The 20,823-nt window shown below is 49.9% G+C and overlaps 1 protein-coding gene across 1 annotated transcript in view; it reads left to right on the forward strand.

Moving 5' to 3' along the window:
• TTLL11 (tubulin tyrosine ligase like 11) overlaps nucleotides 1-19,834 on the forward strand; it is a gene marked incomplete at both ends in the record, with an annotated part of 246,088 nt that extends 226,254 nt beyond the window's left edge. The window contains one exon of the mRNA XM_079706935.1: nucleotides 19,542-19,834. Coding sequence (XP_079563061.1) covers nucleotides 19,542-19,834 — 293 coding nt within the window. The remainder of the gene's footprint in view (nucleotides 1-19,541) is intronic.
• Nucleotides 19,835-20,823: the final 989 nt, after the last annotated feature.

Genomic DNA, 20,823 nt, shown 5'->3' on the forward strand with positions numbered 1-20,823 from the left:
ACAGAATATTTTTGCATTCATTTGTCTTCAATTTCTTTCATTGATATCTTACAGTTTTCAATATACAGGTCTTTCAATTCCTTGGTTAAATTTATTCCTGAGTATTTTATTCTTTTTGATGCAATTGTAAATGGGATTGTTTTCTTAATTTCTCTTTCTGATAGTTTGTTATTAGTGTATAGAAAGCAACAGATTGTTGTGTATTGATTTTGTATCCTGTAACTTAACTGAATTTGTTTATTAGTTCTAGCAGTTTTTTGATGGAGTCTTTAGGGTTTTCCGTACATAACATCATGTCATCTGCAAATAGTGACAATCTTACTTTTTCCTTTCCAATTTTGATTCCTTTTATTTCTTTTTCTTGCCTAATTGCTCTGGATAGGACTTCCAATACTATGTTGAATTAAATTGGTAGGAGTGAACATCTTTGTCTTGCTCCTGGCCTTAGAGGAAAAGCTTTCAGCTTCTCGCCATTGAGTATGATGTTAGCTGAGGGCTTGTCATATGTGACCTCTATTCTGTTGAGGTATCTTCTCTCTATACCTGATTTGTTGAGAGTTTCTTTTATCATAAATGGATGTTGCACTTTATCAAATGCTTTTTCTGCATCTATTGAGATAATCATATGATTTTTATCCTTCATTTTATTAATGTGGTATACAACATTGACTGATTTGCAGATGGTGAGCCATCCTTTGTATTCCTGGAATAAATTTCACTTGATCCTAGTGTATGATCCTTTTAATGTATTGTTGAATTCAGTTTGCTAATATTTTGTTGAGGATTTTTGCATCTATGTTCATCAAGGGTATTGGCCTATACTTTTTTTTTCTTGTGGCATCCTTGTCTGATTTTGGTATCAGGATAACGCTGGCCTCATAAAATGAGTTTGGAAGAGTTCCCTCATCTCCAATTTTTTGGAAGAGTTTGAGAAGGTGTTAGCTCTCCCTAAATGTTTGATAGAATTTGCCTGTGAAGCCATCTGGTCCTGGACTTTTGTTTGTTGGAAGGTTTTTGATTACTGATTCAATCTCCCTACTAATAATTGGTCTGTTCAGATTATCTGTTTCATCTTGACTAAGTCTTGGTAGGTTGTTTGTTTCTATGAATTTATCCATTTCTTCTAGGTTGTCCAAAGACACTGTTCCTGGATATTCAGGGAGTTTTTGTTATTTTATTTTATTTTATTTATTTATTTGTTTGTTTGTTTATTTATTTTTGGCTGCATGGCATCCTCATTGCTGTGCGCGGGCTTTCTCTAGTTGCGGTGGGCGGGGGCTACTCTTTTTTTTTTTTTTTTTGCAATACGTGGGCCTCTCACTGCTGTGGCCTCTCCCGTTGCGGAGCACAGGCTCTGGACGTGCAGGCTCAGCAGCCATGGCTCATGGGCTCAGCCGCTCCGCGGCATGTGGGATCTTCCCGGACCGGGGCACGAACCCACGTCCCCTGCATCGGCAGGCGGACTCTCAACCACTGCGCCACCAGGGAAGCCCCGGGGGCTACTCTTCATTGCTGTGCATGGGCTTCTCATTGTGGTGGCTTCTCTTGCTGCAGAGCACGGGCTCTAGGCACGTGGGCTTCAGCAGTTGTGGCACACAGGCTCTAGTTGTGGCTCGCGGGCTTTAGAGCACAGGCTCAGTAGTTGTGGTGCACGGGCTTTGTTGCTCCGTGGCATGTGGGATCTTCCCAGACCAGGGCTTGAACCCGTGTGCCCTGCATTGGCAGGCAGATTCTTAACCACTGCACCACCAGAGAAGTCCCTCAGGTTTTGTTTTTTTCTTTTCATTCGTTTTTCTCTTCTCATTCAGTTTGGTGCTGAAAGCTCGACCTCTGTGCACTGGTGCTGAACCAAATCTTGGAGACAGAGTTTTGGATGAAGTAGAAAAGAATAGCTTTATTGTTTTGCCAGGCAAAGGGAGATACAGTGGGCTTTTGCCCTGAAAAACTGTGTATCCCAACCCAGGGGAATTTGGTGAGGAGTTTTATAGCAATAGTTCAAGGGCAGCGTTGCTGATAAGGATCTGTGTGTGTGCAGGGCCTGTATTCCTTTAGTCTGGCCTCAGGTGATTTCCTGATGAGCTTCTGTGATTCCTTTAATCTGGCCTCAGGTAGTCTCCTGATTTTCTCTGAAGAAAGCTTCATCAAGTAGTTAGCATCTTCCATTTGGGGGGGGGGGTTAGTTCTGCAGAAGAGCTTAAATATATTTTTATGTGTATCCTTTGAGGCAGAATGAGGACCCTGCCCCAAGGCTATACTGTTGTTTCTTGGCTGCTCCTCCCTTGTCTCTGCATCCCCTCCCTTCCCTGATTTTTTTTTTTTTTTTTAGAGCTTTGGTTTTATTGATTAGCTCTATTGTTTGTGTACTTTCTGGCTCATTGATTTTCACTCTTATCTTTTATTATTTTTCTTTATTCTGCTAGCTTTGTGTTTAATTTGCTCTTCTAGCTTCTTATTTATTTATTTATTTATTTATGGCTGTGTTGGGTCTTCGTTTCTGTGCGAGGGCTTTCTCCAGTTGCGGCAAGCGGGGGCCACTCTTCATCGTGGTGCGCGGGCCTCTCACTATCGCGGCCTCTCATTGCGGAACACAGGCTCCAGACGTGCAGGCTCAGTAGTTGTGGCTCATGGGCCCAGTTGCTCCGTGGCATGTGGGATCCTCCCAGACCAGGGCTTGAACCTGTGTCCCCTGCATTGGCAGGCAGACTCTCAACCACTGCACCACCAGGGAAGCCCCCCCTTCCCTGATTAACAACTGTTTGAATCTGCCGTTTGGGACTCAGGGAAGGTCATGGAGTCTATTCCCTACAAACAAGAAACAGGGGACAGAAATGCTTCCATGCCCAGGGGCCCCACAGGGTCCTGCTCAGTTTCAAGTTTGTGATATTTCTATTGACATATCTTCAGGCTCACTGATTCTTTCCTTAGCTATGTCTAGTCTATTTGAGCCCATTGAGAGCTTTCTTCATTTCGATTATGGTGTTTTTAATTTCTAGCATTTCCTTTTGATTCTTTCTTAGAGTATCCATCTCTCTCCTTACATTGCCCATCTGTTCTTGAATGTTGCCTACTTTTTCCATCAGAGCCCTTAATATATTAATCATCATTATTTTTAATTCTCTGTCAGATAATTCCAACATCTGTTTCATATCTGAGTCTGATTTTGATGCTTACTTTGTCTCTTCAGACCATGGTTTTTTCTCATCTTTTAGCAGGTCTTGTAATTTTGGGTTGAAAGCTGGACATGATATATCAGGTACTAAGAACTGAGGCAATCAGGCTTTAAGTGTGAGGTTTTATGTTAACCTGGCTGGGAGCTGGGCTGTATTTAATGTTTGCTGCAGCTGTAGGTACCAGAGGCTTCAGTTTCCTTGGTTTTATTTTCAACCCCCAGTTGTCTTTGGGTTTCCTTAAACAATCCTTCTTAAATTGTTTTGCAGCTCTCGGTTGTATCCACTGTTGTAATATTGGAGCCCTGTTGATGTGGTGGTAATTTGCTGGGGAGAGAAAGCATTTGATAATCTCATGGTTAAATCTCAGTTTCTTAGTGGGCTTGAGTACCTGGACTGTGATGTTCAGAAGTGTTTCTTAGCCTTTTTTTTTTTCTTCCCTTATGTGAGAAAGAGGGAAGAGAGAGCCTGGAGTTGTCGTTCCAGGAAGAGAGAGGCTGGAGTTGTCTAATTGCCCTTCCCTCAGGTCAGATAAGCCTCTGGTAAAGCAGTTCCCCTTGAGGGCAGGCCTTTGTTATGGAGAACACTCTGGGCATATTTCAAAATGATTACCTTCCCCTCATCCCTGCCTGAAACAAGAGGGATTTTTCTCCTATAGTCACCTTTAGAACCTGGTTGGGTTCTGGAGGTAAAGTGTGGGGGACCCCTAAAACTGAGCCCCCAGGAATTTCTAACTCTCAGTCTAGTCCATAGTCAGCCTCCAGCAATTCTTGAATCACCAATTAAGTGTTCCTACCAGTTACTGGCTCTAGCAACTTCTGCTCCCAGTAAGCTGATCTCAGCTGTGATTCTCCATATTCACTTGTCTGTCCAGTTTTTAGGGAGACAGTTTGCCCCGTGACCTTATTTCTCTGATGGATGTAAGAAAAACCATCGATTTCCAGTTTGCTCATCTTTTTTTTCTTATGGTGAGGATGGGAGTGATGACTTCCAAGCTCTTTATGTGTCAGAGCTGAAACTGGAAGTCCTCTTTACGCATTTGCACTTTTCACACCAACCTGGTTACAGAGAAGAGAGATGAAGCTCAGAGAAGTTAAGTAATGTGCCCAGGGTCACCCAGCTGATGGGTGGTAGAGCCAAAATTCTCTCTTCAGACTCCAGTGGTCTTTGAGAAACTGTACCAATCACAAGCATTGCAGAAGTGTTTACCATGCAGGCCCTTTCAGAGATTTTCCATGGAATTCCTGGTGAAATCTGGGCTTAATCATTTAACCTGAGAGTGAAGTGACAACCTCATGAGCCACTTAATCAGTTCTCTGTCTCTAAGCAAGAAAAGTAACCCAAGATGAAACCTTATCCAGCCCAGAGTCTATCATCTCTCACTTGGGGCCAACTTCAATATTCACTGGTAGCATCCTTTAAAGTGTGCTCATTTTACTGGTGTGGAATCATAGCCTTTAAAACTAGAGAGGCCTTAGAGATCATCTATTCAACCCCCTTGCTTTACAGATGAGGAACACTGAGACCCTGAACTAGCTGCTGTGCATTGGCTTTCTACCTCCTCACTTTGCTCCCTTTCTTAGGTCTTTCTAGGAGTAATTCAGACACATTTCTTTTTGAAATAGTCGGTGCACAGTCACACGATAAAACCTGCACTCTCTCCCCATGGGAGAGGGGAAATGGCAGACACCATGCCCTTGGGATGCTCTGCATCTCACCGCCAGACGTAGGAGACTTCTAGTGGTCAGGCATCCTTGACCTCTTCCCTGAGGTCTGGATAGACCAGTGGTTCTCCACTGGAGGTGACCTCCCCGCTTTCCCCCGGGGACATTTGGGCATGCCTGGAGACATGTTTTGCGGTCACAACTGGGGAAGGAAAGAGGGATGTTGCTACTGGCATCTAGTGGGTAGAGGTCGGGGATGCTTTAAACATCCTGTAATGCATAGGACACTCCCGCCTCCGCCAACGTAGAATTTCCTGGCCCCAAATCTGAAAAGCGTCAAGGTTGAGAAACCCTGAGGTGGAGTGTGCCGGCTCAGAATCTCCACGGTAGCTCTCTGTGTGCTTGAAATGGCCACATTTTCCCTTCAGCTTTCCTAAAAGACAGCTCCTGGGGCGGTGGAAGCACTTACCCGAGCCCCACCACCGTCATATGATGTAGCTGCCAATCAACTCAGGGTGAGGGAGAGCAGCCTCCTGGGAAAGGTGCGCTCCCGACATGTTTGGTAAGACCTTACATGACTGAGGTGCTTTCTTCTTGGTAGCAGGTGGTTGTCTCCGCCCACACGTCCCCGCTGATCACGGCTGGAGGAGGAGCAAGCCTTATATAAGCTCAGCCTCACGCAACCTTCTGTCATTTTGGCACTCCAGGGCCTGGGGAACCCCCTCCCTCCTGAAGTCTCAAGGGAACGTGGTTCTGTTCTGAACAGGCCTGGCAGGGATGCTTGCCACCTGCAGGATAACATCTGAGCTCTTTAGCCTGTGAGATGGGCCTGGCCAGCCTCCTCTCCATCCTCTGCAGCCCCGGCCCCCCATGGCAGACCCGCTCTCCTCCCACACACCCTGTGCAGCAGCTACACTCGCTACTCCACATGGACCAGACCAGCGTGCTTCCTTCCGTGCCTCTGTTCGTGCTTACCTCCCTGCCTGTCACCCCCTTCCCTGACTGCCTGGGCAATGCCCACATGCAAGACCCTCCTTCGTGAAGCTTCCAGGCCCCTCGCCCTGCCAGTCACACTCTCTTCTGTGTTGTTGGCTCTAGGCACACCCCCCCCAGCAGGTCTTACCTTACTGGATTATAACTGTTTGTGTGTGTCTGTGTCCCCTTCCCGCCTGCCCCCGGGGATGCTGATGCCCGTGCCTGATTCATATCTGGGGCCCAGGGCCTAGCACAGTGAAACCTTGGTGAACGAATGAGTGAGTGAATGAATGAATGAGGGCTTGGATGGAACGTCACCGCTTCTTGTTCTCAGAGTGGCCACTTCCAAGACCCCTGATGATCCCCTGTTGACCGCCTGGTTACCTAAAACACAGGGCACACGACCTCAGCTCCACATCTTCTTCTGCCGTGGATGCTGTGTGATCTTGAACAAGTCACTCGCCATCTACACTAGGTACACCCACGGTAACCAGCTGCAACACTGCAGCGTGTCCTAGGCATGGTCTCAAGAAGAGGAGGTAATAGAATCCTAACCAAGTTCAGGACTCTCCCTAATTCTCCATTTGCGGTGGCCCCACCTGGCCCCCAAACGGCACCGTTCCCAAGCGTGAGTACAGTGACAGAAATATTTTCGTGACTAATAAAATTACCTTCTCTAAAGAAGGCAATTTGCATGTTAATGTTTTGGGTAATTCTGTGCAGCTCCAGTGCCCTCAGGGCTGCAATTTCTCTCTGACAAAGTGACAAAAATAAACTCCCACATAGAAGAGCATTTCTCTTCTCTCTCATTTGTGCTCTAAAGTGACATTCTTAATATAAGTCAAGTTGAAACCCACCTCTCTGTCTTTTTTTTGACACTCCTCTGCCTCCCATCACCTCTCCAAGTGACAGGCCGGCTTCTCAGAGCTCCTCAGAGGGGCCTCTTCTTGAGGACAGGCAGCCCCCCACCCCCAAGGCTCCTGACTCTGGTCTTCTAGAAGGTACAGCCAGTTAACTGGAGGCCAAAGATGGGGAGCAGGGAAGAGGGCTGCATTTGGTGGGTGAGTTAGGGCAGCCTAACTTCCCCCAAATTGCCTGTCTTCTGGAAACAAAGAAAAATTACAGTGGGATGAAGATTCTGAGCCTCTGCCCTCCGGGGCAGCAGACTGTTTAACTGCCAGGGATGGCCTCTCTGATTACCTAAAGATAATAAAGAAAGAAGCTCTTGGGCATTGCCCGGTGGTCCAGTGGTTAGGACTCAGCCCTTTCACTGCTGTGGCCCGGGTTCAATCCCCAGTGGGGGAACTAAGATCCCACAAGGTGCAAGGTGCGGCAAAAAAAAGGAAAGAGAGAGAGAGAGAAAGGAAGGAAGGAAGAAGGAAAGAAAAAGAAGCTCAGATTTATGGGATTTCTTCCAGGTGCCAGGCCGGGCCCCTTACATCTAAATTCTCTCACTGAACCCATCTAAGAGCCACACAGGGTAGGTAGAAAATGAGGCTCCCAGAAGTGAAGTGAATGAGCCAAGGTCACCTAGCACCATGTAAGAGGCAGACCGTGGATTTGACCTTAGACACGTGTGATGTAAAGCCTGGGTTCCTTCTGCCGTAAGTGGATGCTAAAAGCATGCTCATAACATCAATGACCCAAGCAGTGGGAAGGGAGGAGAAGACTGACATTTACCAAACACCTACTGTGTATCATGCGCTACGCCTACAGATTTCTTTTCTTTTCTTTTTTTAATTAAAATTTTTTTATTAAACAATTTTTACAATTTTAAAGATTACTTTTCATTTACAGTTATTTCAAAGTTGGATCTGTTCCCCGTGTTGTACAATCCACCCTCGAGCCTATCTTACACCCAATAGTTTGTACCTCTACTGCCCCATCCCTATATTGCCTCCCTGCCCTGCCCCCGCTGGTGACCACTAGTTTGTTCTCTGTATCTGAGCCTGCTCCTTTGTTGTTATACTGTATTCACTAATTTGATGTATTTTTTAGAGTCCCCATATAAGTGTTATCATGCACTATTTGTCTTTCTCGGTCTGACTTATTTCACTTAGCATAATGCCCTCCAAGTCCATCCATGTTGCTGCAAATGGCAAAATTTCACTTTTTTATGGCTGAGTAATATTCCATTGTAAATATATACACCACATCTTCTTTATCCATTCATCTGTGGCTTCTGTATCTTCATGCCCATAGATTTCATTCAGTTAGTCAGCTAATGGCCTGTGAGCACCTACCACCTGCCAGGCACGGGTGGTGACAGCAGGTGCAGTGACCAATAGGATAGACCTCCCCCCAGGCCCCATGCCGTGGACAGCACAGTAGCAGAGACAGGCAGACATTAAACTCAGAAATACAGAAATAAACATGTAATTAAATGTTGTGATGAGTTCTAGGAAATAAGATGACTGAGTTTTAAGAAGGATAGCAGAGAAGACCTAATATATATATATTAGGAGGTGGGTCAGGGAGATCGGTCAGGAAAAGTAACACTGGAGCCGAGATCTAAGTGGCAACCAGGGAGAGGCTGAGGGAAAGGGTGTTCCAGCAGAGGGGGGGATTCGCCGGCTCGAGGGGCAGCCCAGCCGCAGAGGCAGGCAGGGGCTGAATCTTACCTGGAGCTTACTGCGTGCTCACAGCACGTTAAGGATGTAGATTTGTTCTGAAGAGCTTACAGCAGGGGAATACGCGGCTTGACTCGTGTTTCTAAAAGGTCATTCTGGATGCGGTGTTGGAAGTGGGGAGACCAGTGGGAGGCTGCATGGGGGTCCAGGGGAGCTATGGCCTTGCAGGCTCTGGGGTTGGGGGGATGGTGGGGGTGGGTGCAGGGTGTAAAGTTCTTGGGGTGTTGTGGGGAGGCAGGGACTGTGGGAGAGGAGTTTCAACAGTGGCTCTCAGACTTCTGGCAGGAGCAACTAGGAGGGTGGAAATATAATTTATTTAAACGGTTAGGACATCAGGGAAACAGAATCGGGAAAGGAAGACCCGGAGATCCATTTCTAACAGGCTCTTTGAGATGCTAATGAGACACCCCAGTGGCAAAAGAGCAGTGGGGCCTGGAAAGAAGATTCGATGGCATTGATTCACGGAGGATATTTAAAGCCTAGGGAGTGAATGACAAGGAGAGGGAGAAGCTGAGCCCAGGTGGGGAGCCCTGCAGGACCCCAACACCCAGGGGTGCTGCTCCCCAGCAAAGCCAGCAGAGGACAGGAGAGCCTGGGCCGGGAGTTCCCAGAGAGACCGAGAAAAGCTGGGGAGAGAGTCTTCAAGGAGGGAGCTTCCACGTGGACAAATGCAGAGAGCCAGCTAAGAAGAGGGGAAGGGAAGGCGGCCAGCCATTTGGTGAGAGCAGCTTGGTGGCGAGGTAGGGAACAGCCACCTGAGATGCCAGAGGGGAGGCTGTGGAGACAGTGCCTGGGCCACCATCCCTTTGGGAAGTTTGGCTAGCAAGAAGCAGAGATAGAGGGCTTCCCTGGTGGCGCAGTGGTTGAGAGTCCGCCTGCCGATGCAGGGGACATGGGTTCGTGCCCCGGTCCGGGAAGATCCCACATGCCGCGGAGCGGCTGGGCCCGTAAGCCATGGCCGCTGAGCCTGCGCGTCCGGAGCCTGTGCTCCGCAACGGGAGAGGCCACAACAGGGAGAGGCCCGAGTAACGCCAAAAAAAAAAAAAAAAAATGAAGCAGAGATAGAAATGTGACTCATGTACGCGATGTCGAGGCAGCCTTTTAATGCAAGACCGGGTGCATTTGCTGGCCAGTGAGCGCGATTCAGGAGAAGGCGAGACCCTGATGATCTTGGGGGCACTGGACACTGATGCCAGCCCACCTCCTGCTCTTCCCTTAGGCTCTGCGACATTCCTGCCTCTCCCAGGCAATCACCTGCTTCCTTTGCCTTCTAACCCTACCTACTCCCGGTTCCACCCCTCTCTCCCTCCCCACTCCTCCCTCCCTTCCATCAGATGAGGGATGAGGGCTTGCTGGACTCTGTATCCACCTGATGGGTGGTCAGCAAAAGTCTGTGGAAGTGAATTGCTCTGGTTGCCGCCTTGCAAATCCTCTCAGAGCAAGGCCATCGTGGGGAAGAAGAGTTAGGTTTGCTCTCTGGAAAAGTGGGGTCAGTGGGGAAGTTTTGCATATTTCAGCTCAGAGGCAGAGAGCACACAGTGAGAATGGGCCTCCTGGGGAGGTGATGAGACCCCATCACTGGAAGTGGCCAAGTGAGGAGCTAGATGACCACCATCAGCAATGTCAGGGCGGGCTTGCTCAGCTCAGCACCTCATGGGGAAACTACAGGAAGCCAGAGAGACAGTACCAGAAACCATGCTGTCTCTGCTGACCTGTGACTTGTGGCTCCTTCCCTGCCTCTCTGAGTGAACCTGGGGCCGGGAGGGCAGATTCACAGAGCTGGGCTCGCATCCCCACCGCCACCTCCAGTCTGTGGGGCTCTGGGTGAATGTCTTTACCTCCCTGCACCCCAGAAGCCTGTAGTGTCCAACTAATAAACAGCCCAAGACAAAAGCAAGGCTTCGCTACGTCCCTAAACACAGGTGAAAAACCAAAGGGTGAAATGGGGGTCAGAAATTCAGGGACCTGAATTTCAGGCAAAGCACAGGCTCTAGGTGCGCGGGCTTCAGTGGTTGTGGCTCATGGGCTCTAGAGCGCAGGCTCAGTAGTTGTGGCGCACGGGCTTAGTTGCTTTGAGGCATGCGGGATCTTCCTGGACCAGGGCTCGAACCCGTGCCCCCTGCATTGGCAAGCGGATTCTTAACCACTGCGCCACCAGGGAAGTCAAATATCAGGCACCTGTTTTGAGGATGAGGTGAGAGGCACCTTAGAAAGAGCTCACCGCGGTGCCTGATACATACGACGTGTGTGCTGCATGCCAACTACTCTTATTACTTCTTCTTATTGAGTGGTGTTATGATCCTGTAAGGGCCTGAATTGTGTGACCTCTGAAGTCCTTTCCAAGCGAGAGATTGTGACCACTTGCTGAGGGTTGAGTGATGAACCTCAGAAGGTCCGTTGGAGCCATTAATCCCACAAGAAATGTCTGGAATAGCACAAAGGAGGTGCAGGAAGTGGTCACCAGCCCTCTAGCCTGTCTCCCCAGACGGTGACTCAGGAGCTTGCATCCTTGTCATGGTGGAATCAGGGATGACACTGTCTGGGCCTGGAGCAGGACCTACCAGCCACTCTGCACCGGCCAGTGGCATGACCTATGATTAATGAAATGATGGAATAGCTGCTTTCACCTTTGGTTATGTTTGTTATTTGGGTGCTGCGGGCATCTGGGGGCAATGATTTTTCTCGAAGGCCTATTTATGGTTCATTCCTGACACTTAGTAATTTTTCCATCTAGCCAAGGACAAAGGTGATGGTGACTTGTTGCTGTAATGTTTAGATACAATGACTGTGCATGTGCAATTTCTGTCCCCCAGCCATGGGGAGCGGCAGGAGAAAGGCCATCCCTCCTGTCCCTTAAAGGGTGAACCTTGAAAGGTTTCCATCTGGTTTGGGGAGAGATGGTGTCAGCAGCAGTGGGGGGCCCAGCGCCACCACTCCCAACGGTGCAACCTTGGGCATGGGAAGTGTGACCTTGGGCATGGGAAGTGTGACCTTGGGCAAGTGGCAAGTCACTCCTCTCGTCTGCACAGTGTGAACATTAACAGGACCAGCCTCTCTGGGTTGCGCGTTTGGGGAAAATGCACAGTGTGAGTCCTGGCGGGCAGAGCATCCTCAATAAATGTGGTTTGTGATTCTAATTAGCATCATTTTTTTTTTTTTTTTAGCTTTTTTTTTTTTTTTTAATAGTGTTTATTTTTTTACTTGTTGACAGTTTGCTTTATCTATTTATTTATTTTTGGCTGTGTTGGGTCTTCGTTTCTGTGCGAGGGCTTTCTCTAGTTGTGGAGAGCGGGGGCCACTCTTCATCGCGGTGCGCGGGCCTCTCACTATCGCGGCCTCTCTTGTTGCGGAGCACAGGCTCCAGACGCGCAGGCTCAGTAATTTTGGCTCACGGGCCCAGTTGCTCCGCGGCATGTGGGATCTTCCCAGACCGGGGCACGAACCCGTGTCCCCTGCATCGGCAGGCAGACTCTCAACCACTGCGCCACCAGGGAAGCCCAGCATCATTTTTAAAACATTCAGAAGCCACCATCCCTCCTAATGCTTCTGGAATCCTGAGAAACGGTCCAGTCCTCTGCCCATTTTACAGAAGGGGAAAGTGAGGCCCGGAGAGGGGGAATGACTGGCTCTAAGCCACGCTGTGCGGAGGGCACAGAGCACGTGAGAATCCAGGTCCTCTAACCCCCCTTGCAGGATTCTTCCCCCTGTAATCTCAGTCAATCAGTTCATTGATTTCCACAAACGCTTTTTGAAAGCCTGCTCTGTGATGGCTGGAGATGGGGGTGAAGACTCCCCGGCGTCACAACAACCTAGTGTGGAGACACACTGTCAGCTATTGCAATAAAAGAAGAAAATGAAACCAGAGTTATGACAGCACTCCAGGCAGCGGGAGGTGAGAGGGCAGACATCAGAGTGGGGAGATGACTGGTATTTGTTAAGCGCTGTATTGGGCTTTTTCTGGGTGGTGCCTTGTAAAAGCCACTCTTTACAGATGAAGAAACCAAGCCCCCCAGAGGCGAAACAGCTCCCAAAAGACTAGACAGCTAGTACGCGGCAGAGCTGGAACTGAGACCAGCCCATCAGTCACCACTCCACGGAGCCAAAAGCCATCTCCCAGGAGCTGCCCAGGTTTCATCTCCCGCAGTGGAGCCCTTGGAGACCCCGGCCCCAGGCCTGGAGGGACCGTGGTAATGCCTTCGGGGACCGTGCAGCTGCAGATCAGTAACAGGCTACAAGGCATCCCCAAAACGGAGAGAAAACAGATCCTTGTGATTAAGCATCTCAGAGTTGGTGCAGCCGTCACATAGCGCTTGTGGGGAACATTCCACTTCACAGATAGGAACCACTAAACTAATTCAGGTCAAGGTCACTCAACTTGATTTCCCATCAACGATTCCAGACAGGAATCTTGTATACTTATGCGCTTAAAATTTCCCTATGAGAGGGTCTTCCCTGGTGGTGCAGTGGTTGAGAGTCCACCTGCCGATGCAGGGGACACGGGTTCGTGCCCTGGTCCGGGAGGATCCCACATGCCGTGGAGCGGCTGGGCCTGTGAGCCATGGCCACAGAGCCTGCACGTCCGGAGCCTGTGCTCCGCAACGGGAGAGGCCACAACAGTGAGAGGCCCGCGTACCGCACAAAAAAAAAAAAAAAAAATTTCCCTATGAGAAAGAAACATCTATTCCAGGTGAGTAATGAGAAAGAGATTTAAAGGTTAGGCCGAGAGAAGGAATCGGCGAATAGCTGTCCTAGCCCAGCACACCAATTTTTGAAATAGAATTACTAGCAAGGAAGCACAGGTATTTTTGAGAGGAAAAAAAAAAATCTCATATTCAGTCTGAGGTAATATCCCTGGCTGTCGACAACGATTTGGATTTAATTATATCATATGTGCGAACGTGCTCTATAAACTATAAAATAATACATAAATGTCAGATGTTAACAAAGAACGCGGTGTCGGAAAGAGAACTGTGGGTTTGAGAGTCAGGTAGGGTTTAAATGCTGCCTCGTCCACTTAAGGGGACCTTGACGAGCCACTCGGCCTTTCTGGGTCCCAACTATAAGTGGGGAATCCTTGTAATAACGTCGTCTTCTGAACGTTACTCCGAGAACCAGACGAGAAAACAGATATTCTTTGGAAATTGGCAAGTGCCCTGCACACGGAAGGTGTTATTCTCGTTTCCATCCTTAAGCCCCAGAGTAGACGGTGGGATTATCTCAGAGCAGCCACCAGCACTGTCATTAAGTCCCACGTGCAAGGTCCCCTCCCTGGGCGTGGAGGGGAGCGGGCTTGGAGCCAGGAGCCCATGGGCCCACCCTCACCAGGCTGATGGACACAATGAGGCCACGGTGTGTCAGGGGCTGCATCCCAATATCCAGGTGGCAGCCTCCGTGAGACCCACGTGGATGGCTACACTGGAATGTTTCGAAGGCTGCTTTCTCCAGTGAGATCCATCAACTCGAAGTTTCAAAAAACACTCAGCAGCTTAGCTTCAGGCACAGGGGGCGGGTGGGGAAAGCCTGTTTGCAAAGCATGGCAGAGGGGACTGCACCTTCTTGCTGACATCCAGCAGAGATGGGGGCGGTGCTCTCCCTCATTCACTGCAAGGCAGCATCGTTTCTTCCTTCTAAGTGACTGGAAGTAACACCCCAACTTGGCCATCTCTTTGAAGGCTCTTGAAGCAGCAGCAGAGTAAAGAAGTTATGGGAATGGTCCTAGGGTCAGCCACCTTACCAGCTATATGACTTTGACAAGTCTCTTGAATATGAAACGGGATTGATGGTAACACTTGCTTCATGAGATTTCTGAGAGATTCATTCAGTTAAATAACGCAAAGGCATCCCTTAGCCCAGGGCTTGCATGTAATGAGGGCTCAATGAATATGAAGTGCTACTGTTTCCTTTCATCCCCTTTACTGTAATGGGTCACTGAAACAATGTTACCAAAGAGACGCTTCCAACTCTGCATCAGAGCTGTGAGGGGTGTTCTGGCAGGGCTGGTGGAGGAGCAGGGAAGAGGGGTAGGGTCTCTTACACCTTTCCTAAATAGCTCAAGTAATCTCAGAGACTTGGTAAATGGTAGGTGAGCATCCCAAGTACTGGGTGCACTGCAGCAGAACCAAGCTACGGACCAGGGTGCTATGGACTAAACCCCAATTCATATGTTGGGACCCTAACCCTCAGTTTGACTGTATTTGGAGATGGGGCCTCTGAGGAAGTAATTAAGGTTAAATGAGGTCATAAGGGTGGGGCCCTGATCCAATAGGACTGGTGTCCTTATAAGAAGAAACACCAGAGAGCTGGCTCTCTCTCCCTGCCATATGAAGGCACAACAAGAAGGCAGCTGTCTGCAAGCCAGGAAGAGAGCCCTCACGAGAACCGAACCATGCGGGCACCCTGATCTTGGACTTCCCGCCTCCAGAGCTGTGAGAGCTGTCATTTGAGCCACCCCAGCTATGGTGTTTTGTTATGGTACTTGGCAGCCCAAGCAGATGAAGATGGGGGAGAGAGGTGGGCAGTGGGATTGCAGAGGAGAAAGCTTGTTCTGTGCATCCCCAAAGGTTCTTTTTTTTTTTTTTTTTTGCGGTACGTGGGCCTCTCACTGCTGTGGCCTCTCCCGTTGCGGAGCACAGGCTCCAGACGTGCAGGCTCAGCGGCCATGGCTCACGGGCCTAGCCGTTCCACAGCATGTGGAGTCTTCCCAGACCGGGGCACGAACCCATGTACCCTGCATCAGCAGGCGGACTCTCAACCACTGCACCACCAGGGAAGCCCCCCCAAAGGTTCTTGATTGCCCAGTGCTATGTTTCTCAAAGGCCATGCTCTTAACTTCTTTACTGCACTGTCTCCTCAAGAGCCCTTCGAGAGATGGCCAAGAGGGAGTGTTCATTCCCAAGCTTCCTGATCACCCTCGTGGGTCAAATCCCCAGAGCTGCAGTTACAAGTGCAGTAGCTAGGGCCTCATCACCAACAGACAATCCCCAGGGGATGGGAACAGGAACCTGCATTTCTGGCAAGGTCCCCAGACAATTTTATGCATAAAATGTTTGAAAACCACAGGCCTTCAGAGGAAGGCCAGTCCCTCAGCCTGCTGTTAGAGTCCCTCTTTCATGAGGGCTCCTGACTCACCCTCACACCCACATCCACCCCATCGGCAGGGCACAGAGCCACAGGCATGACCCCTAGACTCTATTCAGAACCTCAGCATCCCTCACCACCTCCACCACTGCCGTCTGGTCCGAGCCACTGTCAGCCCTCACCTGGACCAGCACAGTTAGGCCCCCTAATGGGTCTCCCCGCTTTCTTTCTCATGTGCCACCTGCTGTCAATGCGGCAGCCACCCTGACCGTGTCACTTCGAAACTTCCCAGTGGCCACCCATCTTCCTCAGCGGGAAATTCAAAGTCCCACCTTGGCCTGCAGGGCCCTTGTGGCCTGGCCCACTAGAACCTTTCAGGTCTAGACTCCATCAGTACAGACAGAGATGGGCAGGGCCTCGCAGAGGGCAACGGAGCTCTGGCCCCCCTTAGCGGTTAAGTGATGACGCTGGAAGAAACCGGGGATGTGAGGTTTCTCAGAAACCAAGAGAGGACGTAATGCAAAGTTGGAACAAGTTCATGCTTTTCCAACTCCATCATTAGTCTTTTAAAAATAACTGATTGAGTCTGCTTTCAATCAGAGTGTCTTAAAAGGCATTTTTAGCCCAAAGTCAAGCTTCTCGCAGTTCGGGGGCAGGCCCTTTTGCAAGCAGGCCCCTTTTTGCAGATGGTCTTTGGCAGTGGAGAAAGAACAGACTGAACTCAGCAGTGGGAGGAGGCGGGGTGGGGACAGGTTCTCAAAGTGGGGTCCTGACCAGCAGCCTTGTTACCACCTGGGGACGTGTTCGAAGTGCAGGTTTTCAGGCCGCACCTCAGACCTTCAGAACTAGGAACTCTGGGGGTGAGGCCGCAGTCTGTATTCCAACAAGCCCTCCAGGGGACTCTCAACAGAATCAGCGGTGCCTGAGGCCTGGGTTCAAACCCCAGCCCTGCCACTTACCAGTGTGTGACCTGAGGGCAAGTTATTTCATCTCTCTGGGCCTCACTTTTCTCATCTGCACAATGGGAGTTGTAGTGAGGATCAGAGCACCAGGTGCAGTGTACGTGACCCGTGCATGAGTCAGTAATGTCCATTCCCCTTCATCCCCACATATATATATGTACGTATATATATAACACATATATATAATATACATATATATAACTTCTATCAAAGTAGAACACATATGCAGAAAGTTTGCATTGTATTTTTTCAAAGTAATGATTTCAAATTCAAATAGTAGCAAAGGGTTCATAATTAAAAGCAGCTGCCCCTGCATCACCTCTTCCTACTCTAGAATTTCCCATTGCATATTTTTTAATTGCACACGTTTACTATAGAAAATCAGAAAATGTAGACAAGCAAAAAGAAAACCAAGTATAACACATTAAATCCCATTTCTCATTTTAGAATGTCTTCTTCCAGGTGATTTAGCCATGTTTTTTCCTCCAGAAAAGGTCTTCATTGTATTTTTTTTGTGCGTTATAGCTCTAATCACAGCCTGCCTCCAATTAAGGGAAGGAAACGAGTGTTGAGAAAAGGTGCCCAATTCTCACTATTCAGAGTGTAGACCAGCAGCCTGGGTACCACTGGGAAGCTTGTCAGAAATGCAGGGTCTCGGGCCCCACCCCAGAATCTGCATTTTGACAAGATCGTGGTGACATTAAAGCTGGGGACGGGGGTGTAGACCGCAGAGCTACTGACACTTGCAGTCACGAACTGTTCCTTACAGTCCTGGATAAGAGACTCGAGCCAGAATGTAAATGCATGTGGCTTCCTTTACAAAGAGAAAGACTTGCTACAAAGTACTGCCAGCTGAACTAAGCAATGTGATTGATGAGGAGGGTGATTTACCTTCTGGCCAGAGCTCCTTAGCTTGTCAGGGACCAGGGACACGCAGTTCCTGGACTCGGCACCCGTCGGTCGACCACACTTGGAGTAGCGGTGCTCTTGAGATCACATGGGTGGGAAGCTGGGGGCTGGGACTGCACTGGGTTTCTCGGGCTTTAGATCCTGGCCTCTTCACCCTGTGTGTACCAGATCCTCCCACCGACTGTAACACACACACACACACACACACACATGCACGCACAGCCTAGGAGAGCCCTGGCCCAGAGTCGGTGATTAGGAAACGTCTGTCTCCTGGTTGTAGACTGAGGCCTCCATTCCCCTGTGTCTCTGTCCGCACCAGGCCTCTGTTTACATTAAAAGGGTTACTGTCCTCTTTATCAACGCCTGTCAAGACCAAGCAGGGGGGATGCAGAACGTCTGGAGTCAAGAGAAGCCAAGCAAAAAAGCTTTGATGGACTTAGAAGAAGATTAAGAAAAAACAACTTTGCTCAGCTCAAGTTTCCGACGCAAAAAGACCTCTCAGATCCCAAGGTCCATATCCAGTATTTACAAACTCCAGGCCAGGCTTCTGCCTGCAGTGACAGAGTAGGCAACTAGCACGTCTGAGCTGGGAAACAAGGCCACTGGGAAGGTGTGGATTAGTGGAGTGGGGACTGGCCTCATCCAGAATACTGTGTGGCATTTGGTATGGCTTAGAGCCACCTTCCCCAAGAAGCCCATGGAATCCCATGAATGTGGATCACGGGGTTCTTTTTTTTTTTTTTTTTTTTTTTTTTTTTTTTTTTGCGGTACGCGGGCCTCTCCCTGTTGTGGCCTCTCCCGTTGCGGAGCACAGGCTCCGGATGCGCAGGCTCAGCGGCCATGGCTCACGGGCCCAGCCGCTCCGCGGCATGTGGGATCTTCCCCGACCAGGGCACGAACCCGTGTCCCCTGCATCGGCAGGCAGACTCTCAACCACTGCGCCACCAGGGAAGCCCCATGGGGTTCATTTTAACTATGACATTGGGAAGACTCAGAACCTTTCATGCAGCACAACATACTTAAAAGAATTGGGAGTCAGAGTTTGAATTTCCAGGCCACAATTCTCTGGCTCTGTGACCTTAGGGAAGTTACTCGACATCTCTGATTGTTAGTTTCCTCATCTGTAAAATGAGGCATCATAATAATGACCTCGAAAGGGCATGTCTGTGAAGCACCTGGCACCGACTCATCCATTCATTCATTCACTCGTGTAGTCTGTCCCTCTATACGGAGCGCCTGCTGGGGACCTGGCACCAGGGGGACTGAGGTGAGCTGGAGCCCGCCGTCCAGAGGGAAGATAGAGATTGTTAAAGAACCACACAAATAAACCCTGAACTAGCCACCAAAGGTGCAACAAAGAAAAGTGCCCAAAGCCTGTACCAGGAGCTGGATGTAATCTGGGGCTCAGGGGAAGTTTAGCTGAGTAGGTGATTTTCAGCTGAGATCCCAAGGATGAGTAGGAGTTCATGAGGCAAAGTAGGAGAAGAACATTCCAGGGGCATAAGGGGGACTCTTATTAATACCTTCCAGAACATAGTTTTGGGTAGAGAAGGGGTCAGGTATATTCTACTTTTTGAGGTAAAATTTACATGTAGCAAAATGCACCAATCTTAAGGCAATATAATTTGCGGATTTTGACAAATGCACACGCTCATGTAACTGACACCCCTATGAGGATATAGAGCATTGCCATCAGATTGGGCTCATCTTCATACCCCTTTCCCTTATTATAAAAGTAGTGCGATGGGTTTTAATGGGAACATCTGACGGTGGTGCAGAGGGATAAGGCTTCGGGCTAAGTTTAAATCCCAGCCCCACCGCTATCTACCCACTGGGCTTTGCCCAGGTCTCTCCACTTCTCTGAGACGCAATTTCCCCATCTGTAAAACAGGCTTCATTGATCCTTCTTCACAGGGTCGCTTAAGGGTTGAATCTGCAAGTGGTTGCAAACACCCAACTTGACTTTCGTGTGGCAGGCACTCTGAGTCAGCCCCGTTTCGTTTCCAGAATGAGACAGCGGTGGGGAGAGAGCCTGGTGGTTGGAGTCGGGTCTTCCCAGGGCAGCGTGCCGAGCCACCTCTGCACGCACACACACACACACATACACATACACACACACACACACACACACCACTAACCCCAGTCTCTCACCCACAGGGATGTGCCTGCAGGCCTTCGTGGAGGCTTTCTTTTACCTGGCCCAGAGGAAGTTCAAGACGCTGCCACTCCACGAGCAGGTAGCCTCGCTGATTGACCTGTGTGAATACCACCTGTCCCTGCTGGACGAGAAGCGCCTGGCGTGTGGCCGGAGCTCCACATCGGGTGGCCGACCCCCTCACAGCGGCACCCCGCAGGAGGCCACCCCCGCAGCCCAGTTGGCTGAGGGCCATCCCCCGCCCTGCACAAACAGTGCCCTCAAGCTCTCCCATTCCAGACACACTCTGTCCTGAGGGCTGCTCTGTCCTCCCAGAAGAAGATTGAGCCCTTCCGAGCCCAAGAGACCCCCAGGCTTCCTGCGGGGGGAGAGATGGCAGGATGCTGAGAATTCCCACCTGAGATTCCCCCAGTCATCTCCATGTTCTGCTAAGCTGCACTTCCAGAGGCTGCCTGATTCTCAACCGCCCTCCTCCCAGCACCTCTTGGTGGCCCACCTGCTTGCGAGCCATCAGCGGACATATGATATCCAAAACGTGACAGATGGCCTCTTCTTTTCTGGGCTCATGGGAAGCCACAGCCGGGGATAAAACTGCTGTGTTTGGGGAAGGGGGCACCAACAACCCCAAGACGGAGAGCTGCGGAGAAGAAAGAACTTGAGGCAGCCGAGACTGGGGTCTGCTGAGGCCCCGAAGAGAAAACGGTTAGAGCCCAGGGACACCATGTGCACTTCCTACCAGCCATTCTGTGAAAATGAAGTGGAAATACCCAGCAGGCCTGCGGGACTCACCCACCGCAATCGTGTGCTATGTGGGTGTGGTTAACAGACCGACCTCGTTGGTTTCATGAGCTTGCCTGTTGCTGCAGTGTTGCATGTGTTGTTCATCAAGATATGATTAACTAAGCGGTAACTGAGGAAGGTTCCTGAAGTCTCAGAGCTGGCAGGAGCCTCTGAGATCATTTTGTTTGACCTTGGCCCCAAAGCAGGAGTCCCCCAGTCACGTGGCCTCGGATTGAAGCCCTCCATGGGTGGGGTGATCACCAAGTGTGCCCAGAGCGTGCAGGGTGCCCTGGAGGGGAGGAGGGGGCTTCAGAGGGAAGGATAGTAAGACCTGCGTCAGGACCAGAGCGAGCGGGAGCTGGATGTCAGAAGCCGGGCAAAGGGGAGCCGTGCCCTCCCATCCACGAGACCCGTTCCCTGTCTCCATCCGTGTCCCCAGGCAGCCCCCGCTCAGAGGGGAAGCCTCAGAGGCAGCCAAAGGTAGCATTTTGGAAAATGGCCCCA

Source organism: Hyperoodon ampullatus, assembly GCF_949752795.1.
Source record: "Hyperoodon ampullatus genome assembly, chromosome: 6".
In the NCBI taxonomy this organism is placed as follows: Eukaryota; Metazoa; Chordata; class Mammalia; order Artiodactyla; family Ziphiidae; genus Hyperoodon; species Hyperoodon ampullatus.